Raw genomic sequence first — 15,038 nt, forward strand, 5'->3', positions numbered from 1 at the left:
TCACCATAATTTTAATTTGCATTTTCCTAATATTCATGATGGTAAGCATCTTTTCATGTGCTGACCAGCCATTTATGTCTTTAGAGAAATGTTTGAATCTAAGTTTAGTTTGGTTTGGTTTGGTTTTGTATAAGGGATTGAATCCAGGGTCCCTTACCCATTGAGCCAAATCCCCAGCCCTTTTTTTTTAAAAAAATATTTTATTTAAAGACAAGGTCTCTCTGAGTTGCTGAGGCCCTCGCTAAGTTGCTGAGGCTGGCTTTGAACTCATGATCCTCCTGCCTCAACCTCCCCAGTTGCTGGGATTATAGGTGTGTGCCACCGTGCCCAGCCAAGTTGTTCTTTTTTTTATATGATATTCTATGTACAGGTCCTTTGTCAGCAATATGTTTTGCAGATATTTTCTCCTTTTCTATGCCATGCCTTTTTTTTTCTTTTTCTTTTTCATTAAGAGTTTTTCAGGGGCTGGGGTTGTGGCTCAGTGGTAGTGCGCTTGCCTAGCATGCATGACACACTGGGTTTGATTCTCAGCACTACATAAAAATAAATAAAATAAAGGTCCATCAACAACCATATATATATAAAGAGTTTTTCAGAGTACAAGTTTTAATAGTCTAGTTTACCATTTTTTTATAGTTTGAACTTTTTGAATGTTTTATAGTATTAACCTTTATTTTTTATTTTTTATTTTTTTTTTTTAAAGAGAGTGAGAGAGGAGAGAGAGAGAGAATTTTTTAATATTTATTTTTTAGTTCTCGGCGGACACAACATCTTTGTTGGTATGTGGTGCTGAGGATCGAACCCGGGCCGCACGCATGCCAGGCGAGCGCGCTACCGCTTGAGCCACATCCCCAGCCCCAGTTTGAACTTTTTGTATCATAAGAAATCTACCTAATCAGAGATCACAAAGATTGTCATCTGTGCTTCCCTTCAGAAATCTTATTATCTTAGCTCTTTAAAAAAAAAAAAATTTTTTTTTAGTTGTAGATGGGCACAATACCTTTATTTTGTTTGTTTTTATGTGGTACTGAGGATTGAACCCAGTGGCTCACACATGCTAGGCAAGCCCTCTACCACTAAGCTACAACTCCAGCCCTTATCTTAGCTCTTAACAATACATTTTTAGTTTTTGTTTATCATAGAGGAAAGATTTCTTTTTGCTACTGGGAATTGAACCCAGAGGTGCTTTACCACTGAGCTACATCCCTAGCCCTCATTATTTTTTATTTGGACATGGTCTTACCAAGGTTCTTAGGGCCTTGCTAAGTTGCTGAGCCTGGCTTTGAATTCTCGATCCTCCTACCTCAGCCTCCCCAGTCATTGGGATTACATGCATGTGCCAACACGCCTGGCTATCATGGAGGAAAGAATTAAGGGTCATTGTTTTGCTCATTAAATATCTAATTGTTTGTTCTAGAAATATCTAATGTAAAAAATACTTAATATTAAAAATATTTAATTTAAAAAACTATCTTTGCCTTATTGACTATATATATATATATATATATATATATATATATATATATATATATATATTAGTGTAAGTATACATATGTGTATATGCCTATATATCAGGCTATTTCTGGATTCTCCGTCTTGTTCAATTCACCTGTATATCTATATGCCAAAACACACTGTCTTGATGATGACTGTAGTTTTACAGTAAACCTTGAAATTACTGTACGTTCTCCAATTTAATTCTTCTTTTCAAAGTAGTTTTGACTTTTCTAGGTCTTCTGCATTTTCAGACAAATTTTAGAACCAGTTTGGCAATTTCAACAAAAGAGTCTGCTGGGATTTTGACTAGGATGTGTTTAATCAATAGATAGATTTGGGGAAAATTGATATCTGTTTTCAAGTCACAATATTATTAAGATATCTGGGCTTTGATTTTGGATATATATTTTTAATACTCAGGAAGGCAATTTAAATGGTTTTGTATTCTTATTAACATTCTCTGAAGATGCTGAGGAGGAATTTTGAACATTTTCCCCAACTTCCCTTTATGTGAATAAATAAAGGTTTTTAGCAGACAATGTATGACCAACTCTCAGATTCGGTTCCTTTTTGGCCGGGAGGGGAAGGGCAGAAGAATAAAAGAAGGAAAGTAACTTAAGAACTTTATATCTGTTAAACCCTGGACAACCACTAACATTGCTTATCTGATTTTAAGGCCAGATCTTATTATCATCCCATAAAAGTAATGTCATCTTCTAGGCCAATACTTCTCAAACTGTGGTTTCTGGGATCATCAGCATCAACCGAGACTTGTTAGAAATGCAGGTTCTCCAGGTCTGTCCCAGACCTGCTAAATCATAAACACTTCCTCTGATTCTGCAGAAGTTAGAGAACTGTCAGGTTTTTTTAGGAGTTAAGAATGACCTCTTGTTCCTTAGTGCAGAACACCTGGGGAGACTTGAGAACTAACTTTCTGGAAGATAAATCTTTATCAAGATAGAAATCTAGAAAAAGAGATTTAAAAAAAATTTAAAATTTGTTTTAATGAGTTATATATGACAGTCGAATGCACTTTGATACATCATATACAATGAAGTATAATTTCTCCGTCTTCTCATTATATATGATGCAGAATGCCACCAGTCCTATAGTTATATATGTACATAGGGTAATAATGTCTGATTCATTCTGCTCTCCTTTCGAAAGAGATGTTAAGGGCTGGGGTGTAGCTCAGTAGTAGAGCACTTGCCTAGCATGCACAAGGCCCTGGCTTTGTTCCACAGCATCAGAACCACTGCAAATAAGAGAGAATATATCTGGTATCGCCTTTTTTTTTTTTTTTTTTCCTTTTAGGGAAGACAGGAGGCAGAAGGGTTAAAACATAAGCCCTTAGCTTATTGGAAAAATGAAAATCTATAAATTAAGTTTTTTGAAAAAATTTTTAGATGTTGATGGACCTTTATTTTATTCATTTATTTATATGTGGTGCTGAGAATCGAACCCTGTGCCTCACACTTGCTAGGCAAACGCTCTACCACTGAGCCACAACCCCAGCCCTAAATTGTTTTTTGAAATCTCAATTTACTGTAATTATTTTCTGTTGACCATTCTTAGTAAACACCAGATGTTTTGAGTATTGTACATGATCGCTGCTTCTAGAATTCTACTTTAAAGGAAAAAAATGACAGTGAAATAGCTAAAACTCTATTGCTGTTTAAAAATGTTGGAATATTTTAAAAGATACATAATTGAAATTATTGCCTGGTAACAGAACCACTGCCTTTTCTGTATTTTAACAGAAATTCTAGTGAAGAGAAGCAAATCTCTTACACTGGGTTTTTGTTACAGCTAGTCCTCCTCAATTTGTGACGGTAGAAGAACTCCTAGAGACAGCGAAAGGAGTCACCAACATGGCTCTAGCCCATGAAATTGCAGTAAACAGAGACTTTCAGATTAAACCAGTTGAATTACCGGAAGGCAGGTAAGATGGTTACTGGGTTACCTTGTTTAGTAGAACACTGACTTTTCCTAGTTTTGAAAATCATTCCTAGAGTTGATGCCAATGTATTCAAATACATTTTCCTTTCATACATTATTGCTAAAAATTATTCCTATATTAGAAATTACTAGAGTTGAAAGTGAATCTCAAGGCCACTAATGCTTCAAAATGCAAATTGAGGGGCCTGGGGGTGTGGCTCAGTGGTGAAGCGCTTGCCTAGCACTTGTGAGGCACTGGGTTCATTCTCAGCATCACATAAAAATAAATACATAAAATAAAGGTATTGTGCCCATCTACAACTAAAAAATTTTTTAAAAATGCAAATAAAGGATCTAGAAAGCTGTGAAAACCTTTCATGTCAGCTTTGTCCTACAGTTGGCTTTAGCATCCCATCTGGGTTTTCGTTGCACCAGTTCCTTCATTTCTTGGTGACTGTCCCATTGCACTATGGTTATTGGTTTCCTTGCATTTTTCACCAGATTGTAAACTCCATGATCACAAGGATGTTGGGTTATTCTCTCTATCCCTAGTGTCTGGCACATATAATTTTTTATTGAATCTAAAATTCTATTGATTGTAAGGTGTACCTTATTGTCATAATAAGAAACACTATCCATTATAATTGTAAAAATGCCATTGAGTTTAAGAAAAATCATATTTCAGAGATGTTAAAATGCAAAAAAAAAAAATTGTTTTAGAATCAAGGGAATAGGAGTGTAGGTGCTCTTCTTTCAAAACAGTTCATTGATGATGGACTCTCAATGGATATGTCTGTAATTCTCTTGGCCTGTTCCTCATGGTCTCGGGTGGATACTGCAGCTCCTAAGCCTTCCAATATACACCAGCATTCCAGGCAAGAGGGAAAGGTTGGGTAGGCTAAGGTTCTCCTTTTGTTAGGAAGGAATATTATTCTTTGGAGGCATGAGACAGATATCCTGTTTTTTGGTAGTTAGATTTGGTCACATGCTTCCCCAGCTATGAGTTTGAGAAAGTTAAACCAGGCAAAAGGAGTGGAACTGCTATGATTGGCTTATTAAATCACTTTCTTAAATTCGTTCCCAGGTAGAGTCCATTGCTGTCGAACTGTAAAATGCTAGGATTCTGATTAGATGGCTGCTGGGTTGGTGAGCTATCATGTCACCTATAGGAAGCTTCTAATTATGACGTTAGGGATATTATATGTTTGCAAAGATAGTGCTATTTCACATTAACAATGAAATATAGGTGGGCTGGGAATGTAGGTCATTGGTATAGTGTACTTAGTGTTCGTGAAGCCTAGGTTTCCATCCCCAGCACCACAGGGGGAAGAAAAAAAGAATTATTTTACTGTCAAGATTGATTTTGACAAGTCATTAACTATAAGTTCTTATAGTTTGATACTTAGTTAAACTGTTGTCCTAAACTAAAGCTTTACCACCGTTTATATGTTGAACTAAAGCTTTACCACCGTTTATATGCTGAATTAACTGCTTAATTATATGTATCTTGGGAAACCAATATTGGGGAATTAAAAATATTCACTCTGAATTTTCCAATAGTCTTTTTTTTGGGGGGGGGGGAGGGTACCAGGGCACTCTTGGGTACTCAACACTGAGTTATATCCTTGGCTTTTTTTTGTATTTTACTTAGAGACAGTGTCTTATTGAGTTGCTTAGCACCTCACTGTTGCTGAGGCTGGCTTTGAGCTTGCGATCCTCTTGCCTCAGCCTCCTGAGCCACTGGGATTATAGGCGTGTGCCACCACACCTAGCTCCAGTAGTCTTGTTATTATTAAATGCTATTAATTGGACTAATGTTGGCTACCAAATTAGTTGGAAGGTATTCTTCCTAATGAGGCACATACTGAAAAAAAAAATCAAACTAAAAATAATGTCAGCTGACACTATGGTGCATGGCTATAATCCTATCTGCTTGGGAGGGTGAGACAGGAGGATTGCAAGTTTGAGGGCAGCCTGTATTATTTAGCAAGACCCTGTCTCAAAATAAAATAAAAAGGGCTGGGGATATAGGTCAGTGGAACAGATTGCTTGCCTAGCTTGCAAGAGGCCCTGGGTCCGATCCCTTGTACTACAAAATAAATGAATAAATAAATACGTAAAAATAATAGATTATGTCATCAAGTATATCTTCGAGGTTTTTTCTTGAGTCTTATATTAAGATTTATTACCCTAGGATTTGTGATTTTTGAAAATTGTTTGAAATTCAAGTATTTTGTTTTTTGATTCTCCCCTCACCTCATCATCTCCAGCTTGGAGAAGAAAGTAAAGGAGATTGTACATAAAGCTTTTTGGGATTGCTTGAGTTGCCAGTTGAGTGAAGACCCCCCGACATATGACCATGCCATCAAACTAGTAGGAGAGATCAAAGAGGTGAGATGAAGAGTGAATTGTACTTAGCAGTATTTATTCAATCTCTTTTCATTACTGTGCCAGAGACTTTAAAGAAATTGACAGATCAAGAAGTTAAATTACCTGCGGAAATGTGAATTGAGTATTTTTGGCTTAGTGTCCTTGTTAAAAAAAAAAATTTTAAGCAAATCATGGTAACCTGAAGGTATTATTACTCTTGTAAACATAGGGAAAATTTCATTTTGAAAATAACAGAATAATTTAAAGACAACAAAAGTTATTTTACGAAATGTGTTATTTATAAATTTTTAATAGGTTTGGGCACATTCAATTTATATTGGCCAAAAAGTGATTTAGTTTTTGAGATAGAGAAGGCTTTAGGTGAGAGATCTCTCTTTTTTTTCCCCTGTGCCTTTAGCTGTAGTATCAAAGAAGAAATATATCTGTGGAAGCTGAAATTGTTGGTTGCTTCACAGAGTCACATTAATAAATATGTTTTCCTACTGTAATAGTTTTTTCTTGTATCCAGGTGATGGCTACTTAGAGCTGAAATAGAAGTTTAAATAGCTACTCTAAATAATGTAAGCAGTTTGGGGGGTAATTTTTTTTTTTTTTAGTAAGAGGTTAAAATATGTACAACATACAGTAGCAATTGGTAAGCCTTTATTTAACTTAGATAGTCATAAATTCTTTTATGTTTAATAAAAAGTTATGTTTAAGAAATTTTGATTAAATTTAACTGTGTTCTCTTGTAGACACTCTTATCTTTCTTGCTGCCTGGTCACACTAGATTGAGAAACCAAATAACAGAAGTCTTGGATTTGGATCTGATAAAACAGGAAGCAGAGAATGGGGCCCTAGACATTTCTAAGCTGGCAGAATTCATTATTGGCATGATGGGAACACTGTGTGCACCTGTTCGAGATGAAGAAGTTGAGAAACTAAAGGACATTAAAGAAATAGTGCCCCTTTTCAGGTATGAAAATGTGTTGAACACTCTCAGTGCACCTAACTGCAAAACCTATTTTCAGATTTAAATTCCTGAAGTCTAGGTTCTCAGTCATTAAAAACAAATTTTTTTTAAAGCAAACATTATCTAAAATGTAGTAAAGTAGGAAGAAGGAAGAAATTCATCCATAAATTTACCATTTAGAGTCACAATCATTATTTTCAGTTTGAAATATCTGTGTCCTATATATAGTGATACATTGTATTTTCATTTATAATGATAAATAATTTTTATGATATATAAAAATTTTATAATTATAAATGAATAGATTTAATTATTTATATATCATTCCCTCAGTATTTTATTTTGAAAAATTCCAAACCTGCAGGACAATTGCAAAAATAGGATAAGCAGGGCTGGGATGTGGCTCAAGCGGTAGCGCGCTCGCCTGGCATGCGTGCGGGCCGGGTTCGATCCTCAGCACCACATACCAACAAAGATGTTGTGTCCGCCGAGAACTAAAAAATAAATATTAAAAAAAAAAAATAGGATAAGCAACACAGGCATATCCTTCATGGAGATCTGCCAGTTCTTCACAGTCACATTTGCTTAATCTTTTTATATATACATGAATATGTGTGGACATTCTTTTATATATTTAAACTGTAGCCAAGAAATTAAAAGAAATTTTACATTAATATAATCCTTTAGTGGGCTGGGGTTGTGTTGAGAGCCACAGCCAAAGGGGCCCCAGCAAACTTCCAGCTGCCGGCTGATGATTGGTTCACAGCGGCCCCAGCAACATCTAGCTGATTGGCTCCTCTGCGGTGATGTTCATTGGGCTGTTTCCCTGCCCTTTCAGACCACAGAGCTGCTCATTGGGGGACTTCTTTGGCTCCGCCCATGCGACCCAGCCAATCGGCCTCAAGAGCAGGAGGATTGTGGGAGGTGGTGAGGCTTGTGTGGGTGAGAGGCTTGTGGGAAGCCGGTGGTGGCAGTTGGGCTCTGAGGGTTTTTTCCTGAGGAGCTGTTTTGTTTGGGTACTAAAAATGTAAAAGTTTGATCAGGTGTAACTATTGCTGCTGTACCATTATTTGACCCATCAGTGAATATATTTGGAGCATTCATGATAGGTGTTTTTCTTGTCATTTTTGGAAAAATTACAGGATGCAATGACCAAAAAGACAATAAAGGATTAGATGGTAAGTGGTTATCAAATGAAACATTAGATTTGCACATGATTATTGCCCAAGTATTTAACTCATTAGCTAATTCATCAGTTTGATTCATAGTATATGGAGTAATAATTTTATTGGGAGAAATTCCAAATACTCCCTTTGCTGTTTTTATTCCTTTGAGTATTAATTGTCCTACAGCCTCAGGATACCTAGTAAGAATAGTGTTAGGAGAATAAGATAAATGTATCCATAATAATGGACCTTCTTGCCAAAATACTCCTGTAGGAATATTTTTTGTTGGTAGGACAATAAATAATAAAGGCAAACTTATATCAATTCTATCCAAATGCATATTTTCCATATATGTTTCAATGATTTTTAATGCCTTTCTTGCTTCAGGCGTTAACATTCGGGGTGAATTTGGATCTGATGGACCTTTTAGGATATCAAATAAAGGTCCCAACTCTCCTGTTGGTATACCTAGATAAGGCCTTATCCAATTTATGTCTCCTAATAACTTTTGAAAGTCATTAAGTGATTTGAGTTGATCTACTCGTATTTGAATTTTTGGTGGACGGACCATGGTTGAGGATAATAGAACTCCTAAATAATTAATTGGAAAATTTAATTGTACTTTATCTATTGCTATCTCTAGATTATAATTTTTTAATAAGTTTGTAAGTGTGGCATAACATTCTAGCAATGTGTTTTTAGCTTTGTGTGTTAATAATACATCATCCATATAGTGAAATATTTGTAGTTCAGGATTTTGATTTCTAAGTGGCTGGATTACTTTGTTAACATAAATTTGACACATAGTTGGGCTGTTAGCCATCCCTTGAGGGAGTACTTTCCATTCATATCTCTGATCAGGACCTTCATGATTCAGTGCAGGGATAGTAAATGCAAAACGTGGACTATCCTCAGGATGAATTGGAATTGAAAAAAAACAATCTTTAATATCTATAACTAAAACATACCAAGTTTTTGGCAAAGCAGACAATTGAGGAATCCCCGATTGAGCAGGTCCCATAATGACCATTTCATTATTAATGGCTCTTAAATCTTGTAATAATCTCCATTTACCAGATTTCTTTTTGATGACAAAAATGGGAGTATTATGGGGAGATACAGAAGGTTGTATATGTCCTTCCGCTAATTGTTGTTTGACCAGATCATGGGCTACTTGTATCTTTTCTTTAGTTAAGGGCCACTGAGGAACCCATACTGGTCTTTCTGATTTCCATGTAATTTTTATTGTCTCAGTGGCCCTTTGTGAAAATCCAACCCATGTCTGTCTGTTCCTTGATCTATTTGTATTGGTGCTGCTATACCTTGTTCTTGTTTTTCTAATCTTTTTCCTTTCCTAAAACCTTGTCTAGCCATAATAGTGGGTGCGTTTTGATTGATATTATTTGTTAATGTCAAACCTAATTGATCTAAGACATCTCGTCCCCATAAATTTACGGGAAGATGATCCAATACATATAGTTGTATAGTTCCTTCACATCCTTTAGGATCCTTCCAGTCTAATACCATTGCACTTCTATGGGGATTAGTCGCCACTCCTAGGCCTCGAAGCGTTTGAGTGGCTTATTGTAATGGCCAATGTTTTGGCCATTCTTGACGAGAGATGATGCTAAGGTCTGCACCTGTATCCAGTAGCCCATTAAATTCATGTCCTTGAATATTTAGTTTTAGCATGGGGCGAGAATCTAAATTTAAAGAAAGCATAGCCCAATCTATACCTGTGGAGCCTAATCCCTTGGAACCTCTTTCTACAGCATGACTGGAAAATTTATCATGTAGGCTTGGTATTATTAGTAACTGTGCTATTCTATCTCCTGGTGAAATTACTGATATACCCTTTGGAGAACTGGCTATAATTTTTATTTCACCTTCATAATCGGGATCAATTACCCCAGGATTTATCAAAAGTCCTTTTAGAGTAGAAGAGCTGTGTCCCAATAATAAGCCTACTGTTCCTTTGGGAAGAGGTCCTTTTACCCCTGTGGGAATGATTTGAACTCCCATCTCTGGAGTTAGTACTGATCTGGCAGAGGCGCAGATGTCCAACCCTGCGCTCCCTCTGGTTTGTCTGATGAGGGATCTGATGGACAGTGTGTCCTGGGCACTACCCTGATGGGGTTGCTGGGTTCCTCCAGTGCTCCGTATATTTGTGGTTTGGGGCCCCCTGTCCATTTTTTGGCAACGGAGCCTGATGCCTTTGTCCACGATATTGTGGATAAACACCTTGTCCTTGTTCGTTTTTTGATAATGGAGTACCCTCTATGGTGGTTTGAGAATGGCATTCATTAGCCCAATGTCTCCCTCTACGGCATCGTGGGCAAATACCCGGTATTCTACTCCTTTGATACCTAGTTTTGTTAAACCCTCCTCCTATGGGGCAATTCCTTTTAAAATGTCCTGTTTGTTGACGATTGTAGCATGTTCTTGGCCTGGCATATAAAGCCTGTTTTACTGCAGCCGCCATGACTTGCTCTTGTTCATTAATGTCTCTACATAATTTAATATATGTGTTTAAATCTTCCTGTTTCCATGGTCTAATGATATCTCTGCACCAACGATTCGCTTGGTCATAGCCAGTTGTTTTATTAATGGCATTGCTTGTTCTGTATTCCCAAAAATTCTGGTAGCTGTTTGAATAAGCCTATCTACAAATTCAGTGTAAGGTTCATTAGCTCCTTGTATTACCTTAGATAATTGACCTTGTAAACCTCCATGTCCTTGTAAAGTCTTCCATGCCCTAATCGCTTCTGCAGCAATTTGTGAGTATACGCCAGGATCATATGCAATTTGTTGCTGCTGATCCTCATAAGGTCCCTTTCCTAACAACATATCTAGATTTCTCTGAGGATAACCAGCTGCTGCATTTCGCTTAGCCGTCTCCTTGCAAAATTCCTCATTGGCAACCTTCCATAACAGGTATTGACCTCCATTTAGCACAGCTTTACACATATTAGCCCAATCTGCTGGCGTCATGTTCAAGTTGTTAATGGATTCGACCAAGCTTACAGTGAAGGGTGCTTGAGGACCATAGGTTGTTACAGCCTCTTTTAGCTCCTTCACTGTTTTGAAATTTAAACCCTGGTAAATTCTCTGCCCTCCTACCTCAAATACAGGGCATGTTAATACTTGAGATCCTGTCTCAGGATCCCAACTATCAACTGCGGGGGTTGGGAGCCTCCTGGCATATGGAGGTGGTGCTGTTGATTGGATACTTATGCCCTCTGGTGATAGAATGCTGTTAGTAGCAGTCTCCTGTAGAGGTGGTGCTGTTAGTTGGGCACTTACGCTCTCTGATAGAAAGGTGTTATTAGCAGTCTCCTGTTATAACTGTTCCCCTGATGGCTTTTTCTGCTTTACACTTTCTTCGTCTGTCTGACTAGTTCGAAAGACCTTCTCTTTTACTTGAATCTTTTCCTCTGTCTGACTAACTTGAGAGACCTTCTCTTTTACATGAATCAATATGTCTTCTCCTTCCTCTACCATTGTCTGAACTGAAGGCTTTGGACTAAGCAAACCAGATACAAATATCCACAATGGCAATGTGCCAACTGGCAGAGTCCCTGGGCTGTTCTTTTCTATTCTTTTTAAGTCTTCACCATGATGGTCCCACTGTGATATATTTAACAACTCCTCCTTAAAAAGCCATGGGCTACATTTTTGTATTGTATCAACGTATGCCCTGACTGCTCTTGATTTTACTGGGAAGCCTCCTTCCTCTAATAATTTACTTAACAGTCTTTCGGTTTGTTTTTTACTAATTGCTGATCCTGTATTTCTGCTATAATACAACCCAACAAGATGACGCCAAACAAAACCGAGACAGAATGAAATGAAAATGGAACCATACAAAATCATTATATCAACCTTTCTATCCTCCTGAAATGTCCATCCGTCCTTTCTCCCTATCTATTCCTCAGACACAAATAGTTTTTCCTCAGATGTGAGCGGTTTTTCTTCCGTCTCACTCATCTCCAGGGACAGGCAAGTTAAAACAAAAATGAAGCAAAACAAAAGAGGAATCTTAGAATGGCTACCCATCCTCTCGCCCTGCCCTCAGGGGCGAGCAGTTTACTTACCCTCAGTCGCTCCCCGTGCGAGCCACCAAATGCCGCAGTCTGGCTGGGCACAATTCAGGAGCCACTTGTCAAAAGAAACTAACTTTATTTTTAGAACTACAAACGCCAAACAAAACAGCTCCTCAGGAAAAAACCCTCAGAGCCCAACTGCCACCACCAGCTTCCCACAAGCCTCTCACCCACACAAGCCTCACCACCTCCCACAATCCTCCTGCTCTTGAGGCCGATTGGCTGGGTCGCGTGGGCGGAGCCAAAGAAGTCCCCCAATGAGCAGCTCCGTGGTCTGAAAGGGCGGGGAAACAGCCCAATGAACATCACTGCAGAGGAGCCAATCAGCTAGATGTTGCTGGGGCCGCTGTGAACCAATCATCAGCCGGCAGCTGGAAGTTTGCTGGGTCCCCTTTGGCTGTGGCTCTCAACAGGGTTGTGGCTCAGAGGTGGAGCACTCGCCTAGCATGCATGAGGCATTGGGTTCGATCCTCAGCACCACATAAAAATAAAATAAAGGGATTGTGTCCATCCACAACTAAAAAATAAAAGTTTAAAAAGTAATTCTATTAACACATGCATTAACATGTAGTCCATATTAAGTTCTTCTAGTTTTTTGAATATTACTTTTTTTTTTCTCTTTTAGGGGGGCAGGGATATTACCAAGGGCTTCACGTATGTTAGGCAAGTACTATACCATTAAGCTAAACCTCCAACCCTCTGAATATTTAATTTTAAATATATGTGATTGTGATAAAATTTCTACAATTTCTATGCTAATATAGGTAAAGGAGTGACATGTGGCTGCCTGCTGCCCGAGAATCTGACTTTTGGTTAACTGCTTAGCTCAGTTTTTCTGTAAATAGATAAAAATATTATGTATCAAAATCATACTAGACATAATTGCTTAGGGGAAGTTGATCTCTGATTTATAATTTGCATGTGGACTGAAAGATATGGTAATGAACTATAAAAGGGGATGGGTAACCATCTTTTGGATTTCCCTGAATGGGGTAACTTTTATAACTTGGCCTGTCCCTCCTGGGAAACCTCAAAGCCATGCTGTAGAGTTGTTATAAACCATAACAACTTCAGTTGGATGTGGTGGCACAGGCCTGTAATTCTAGTGTCTTGGGAGGCTGAGGCAGGAGGGTCATAAATTCAAGGCCAGCCTCAGCAACTTAGTGAGACCCTGCCTCAAAAAATAAAACTAAAAAAGGGTGGGGTTGTAGCTTACTGGTAAGGGATAAAGAACTCTGGGTTTAATCCCTAGTAACTGCCACCCCTTCCACCCCCAACAAAAAAGAAAGAAAGAAAAAATAAATTGGCTTCTCTGGGACATGAGACTTTTGAGCTAAGTGAATACACACTGCTGAAGTGGCTCTCCTCACATATGAGTGGTCGGCTTGTGGTTGTGACTATAATTCTTGCTGAAGAATATGCTTGATGCCTCCCTACAGGCAAACTATGAATAGATGATGCCAAAGGTGGCCATGTGAGTCAGAATGTTCAATTGAATGTAAGAAGACCCCTGGTGGGTATTGCAGGTATAATTTAACATCATACCCTAATCATTTCACTTATTTATTTATTTATTTATTTTAGAGAGAGAGAGAGAGAGAGAGAGAGAGAGAGAATTTTTTATTATTTAACTTTTTTTAGTTTTCAGTGGACACAACATCTTTATTTTACTTTTTATGTGGTGCTGAGGATTGAACCCAGCGCCCCGTGCATGCCAGGTGAACGCGCTACCGCTTGAGCCACATCCCTAGCCCACTTAATTTTTTTTTATTGAAAGCTTTATTGAGATAATTCTACATTCACACGGACATTCAAGACATGATACAATTAATGCAGTTTCCCCCAAGGGTACCCTTTTGCAGAGCTGTAGTGTAATATGACAACCAGGATATTGACGTTGGTACAGTCCACTGATTTTATTTGGATTTTCTGTTTTACTTATACTCCTTTATGCATATATGTATATTAATTTTAATACAATTTGATCACCTGTGTAAGTTTGTGTATCCCCCACTACAGTCAAGATATTGAACAGTTCCAGTACCATGAGGATTTCTCTCATCATCCTTTTATAACCAACTTATATGATTTTTTAATACTCTCCATAAGCATTACTAAATCTCCCTTTTCACAGATAGAGATTGTATGTAATTATTAACAATTCAATTCTACAATGAAAATCTTCATGCACAGAACTTTTTTTCTGTATTTTAGGTTTTTTCCTAAAGATCATTTCTTTTTTCCTTTTTTTGGTGGGGGGAGGTCCCAGGGATTAAACCCAGGGGCACTTTACCACTGAGCCACATCCCCAGCCTTTTTTTTTTTTTTAAATATTATTTAGAGACAAAAGTTTTGCCAAGTTGCCGAAGCTGGCCTTGAACTCATGATCCGCCTGCCTCAGCCTCCCTGAGATTACATGAGTGTGCCACCATGCCCGGCTAAGATCATTTCTTAAATGGGATTACTCTGTCAGGGTCTGAGTTATTTTAAGAGATTCTCATTGCATTTTTTTTAAACATTTATTTTTTAGTTGTAGTTGGACACAATACCTTTGTTTTATTTATTTATTTTTATTTGGTGCCGAGATCGGAATCAAGGCCTTGCATGTGCCAGGCAAGCACTCTACCCCTGAGCCACAGCCCAGCCCTCTCCTTGCATTTTACTACAAAATTGCTTTCCAAACGTTTTGTAAGAAAAAAAGGTGTTGTTTCATTTCCAGCTTTATGAAAGAGAACAGAGAGCAGATCTTCTCTCATTTGTTCAGTATATACAGAAATGCCCTGCATTGCAAGATTACATCAAACCTCAGAAAGAGCATTGAAGACTTAAGATACAGTTATTGATTGTTGCTTCTTTGTTTGTTTGTTTGTCCCTCTTATGTGATAGGCTTAGTGCTGGACATTAGAAGTAAACTAGTAAGAATTTGCAGTCAGGCCAAGATAAATGCAAAAATTCTGAAAAGAGTCTTTGGGGGAAATATCTCAGAGTAAA

General features: G+C 37.8%; 1 protein-coding gene across 9 annotated transcripts in view; it reads left to right on the plus strand.

Annotated features, from left to right (window-relative positions):
• The window catches only part of TCP11L1 (t-complex 11 like 1), a 60,133-nt gene that overhangs the window by 12,056 nt on the left and 33,039 nt on the right, over window positions 1-15,038 (plus strand). For 7 of the 9 annotated variants that reach the window (XM_081278534.1, XM_081278533.1, XM_081278537.1 and 4 more), the window contains 3 exons: window positions 3,307-3,439; window positions 5,706-5,826; window positions 6,561-6,781. In XM_081278534.1, the coding sequence (XP_081134660.1) occupies window positions 3,307-3,439; window positions 5,706-5,826; window positions 6,561-6,781 (475 nt within the window). Of the gene's footprint in view, window positions 1-3,257; window positions 3,440-5,705; window positions 5,827-6,560; window positions 6,782-15,038 lie in introns of all 9 variants that reach the window. The other 2 variants (XM_081278540.1, XM_081278539.1) reach the window with 2 other exon arrangements.

Source organism: Spermophilus citellus, assembly GCF_964194105.1.
Source record: "Spermophilus citellus genome assembly, chromosome: 2".
Taxonomy (NCBI): domain Eukaryota; kingdom Metazoa; phylum Chordata; class Mammalia; order Rodentia; family Sciuridae; genus Spermophilus; species Spermophilus citellus.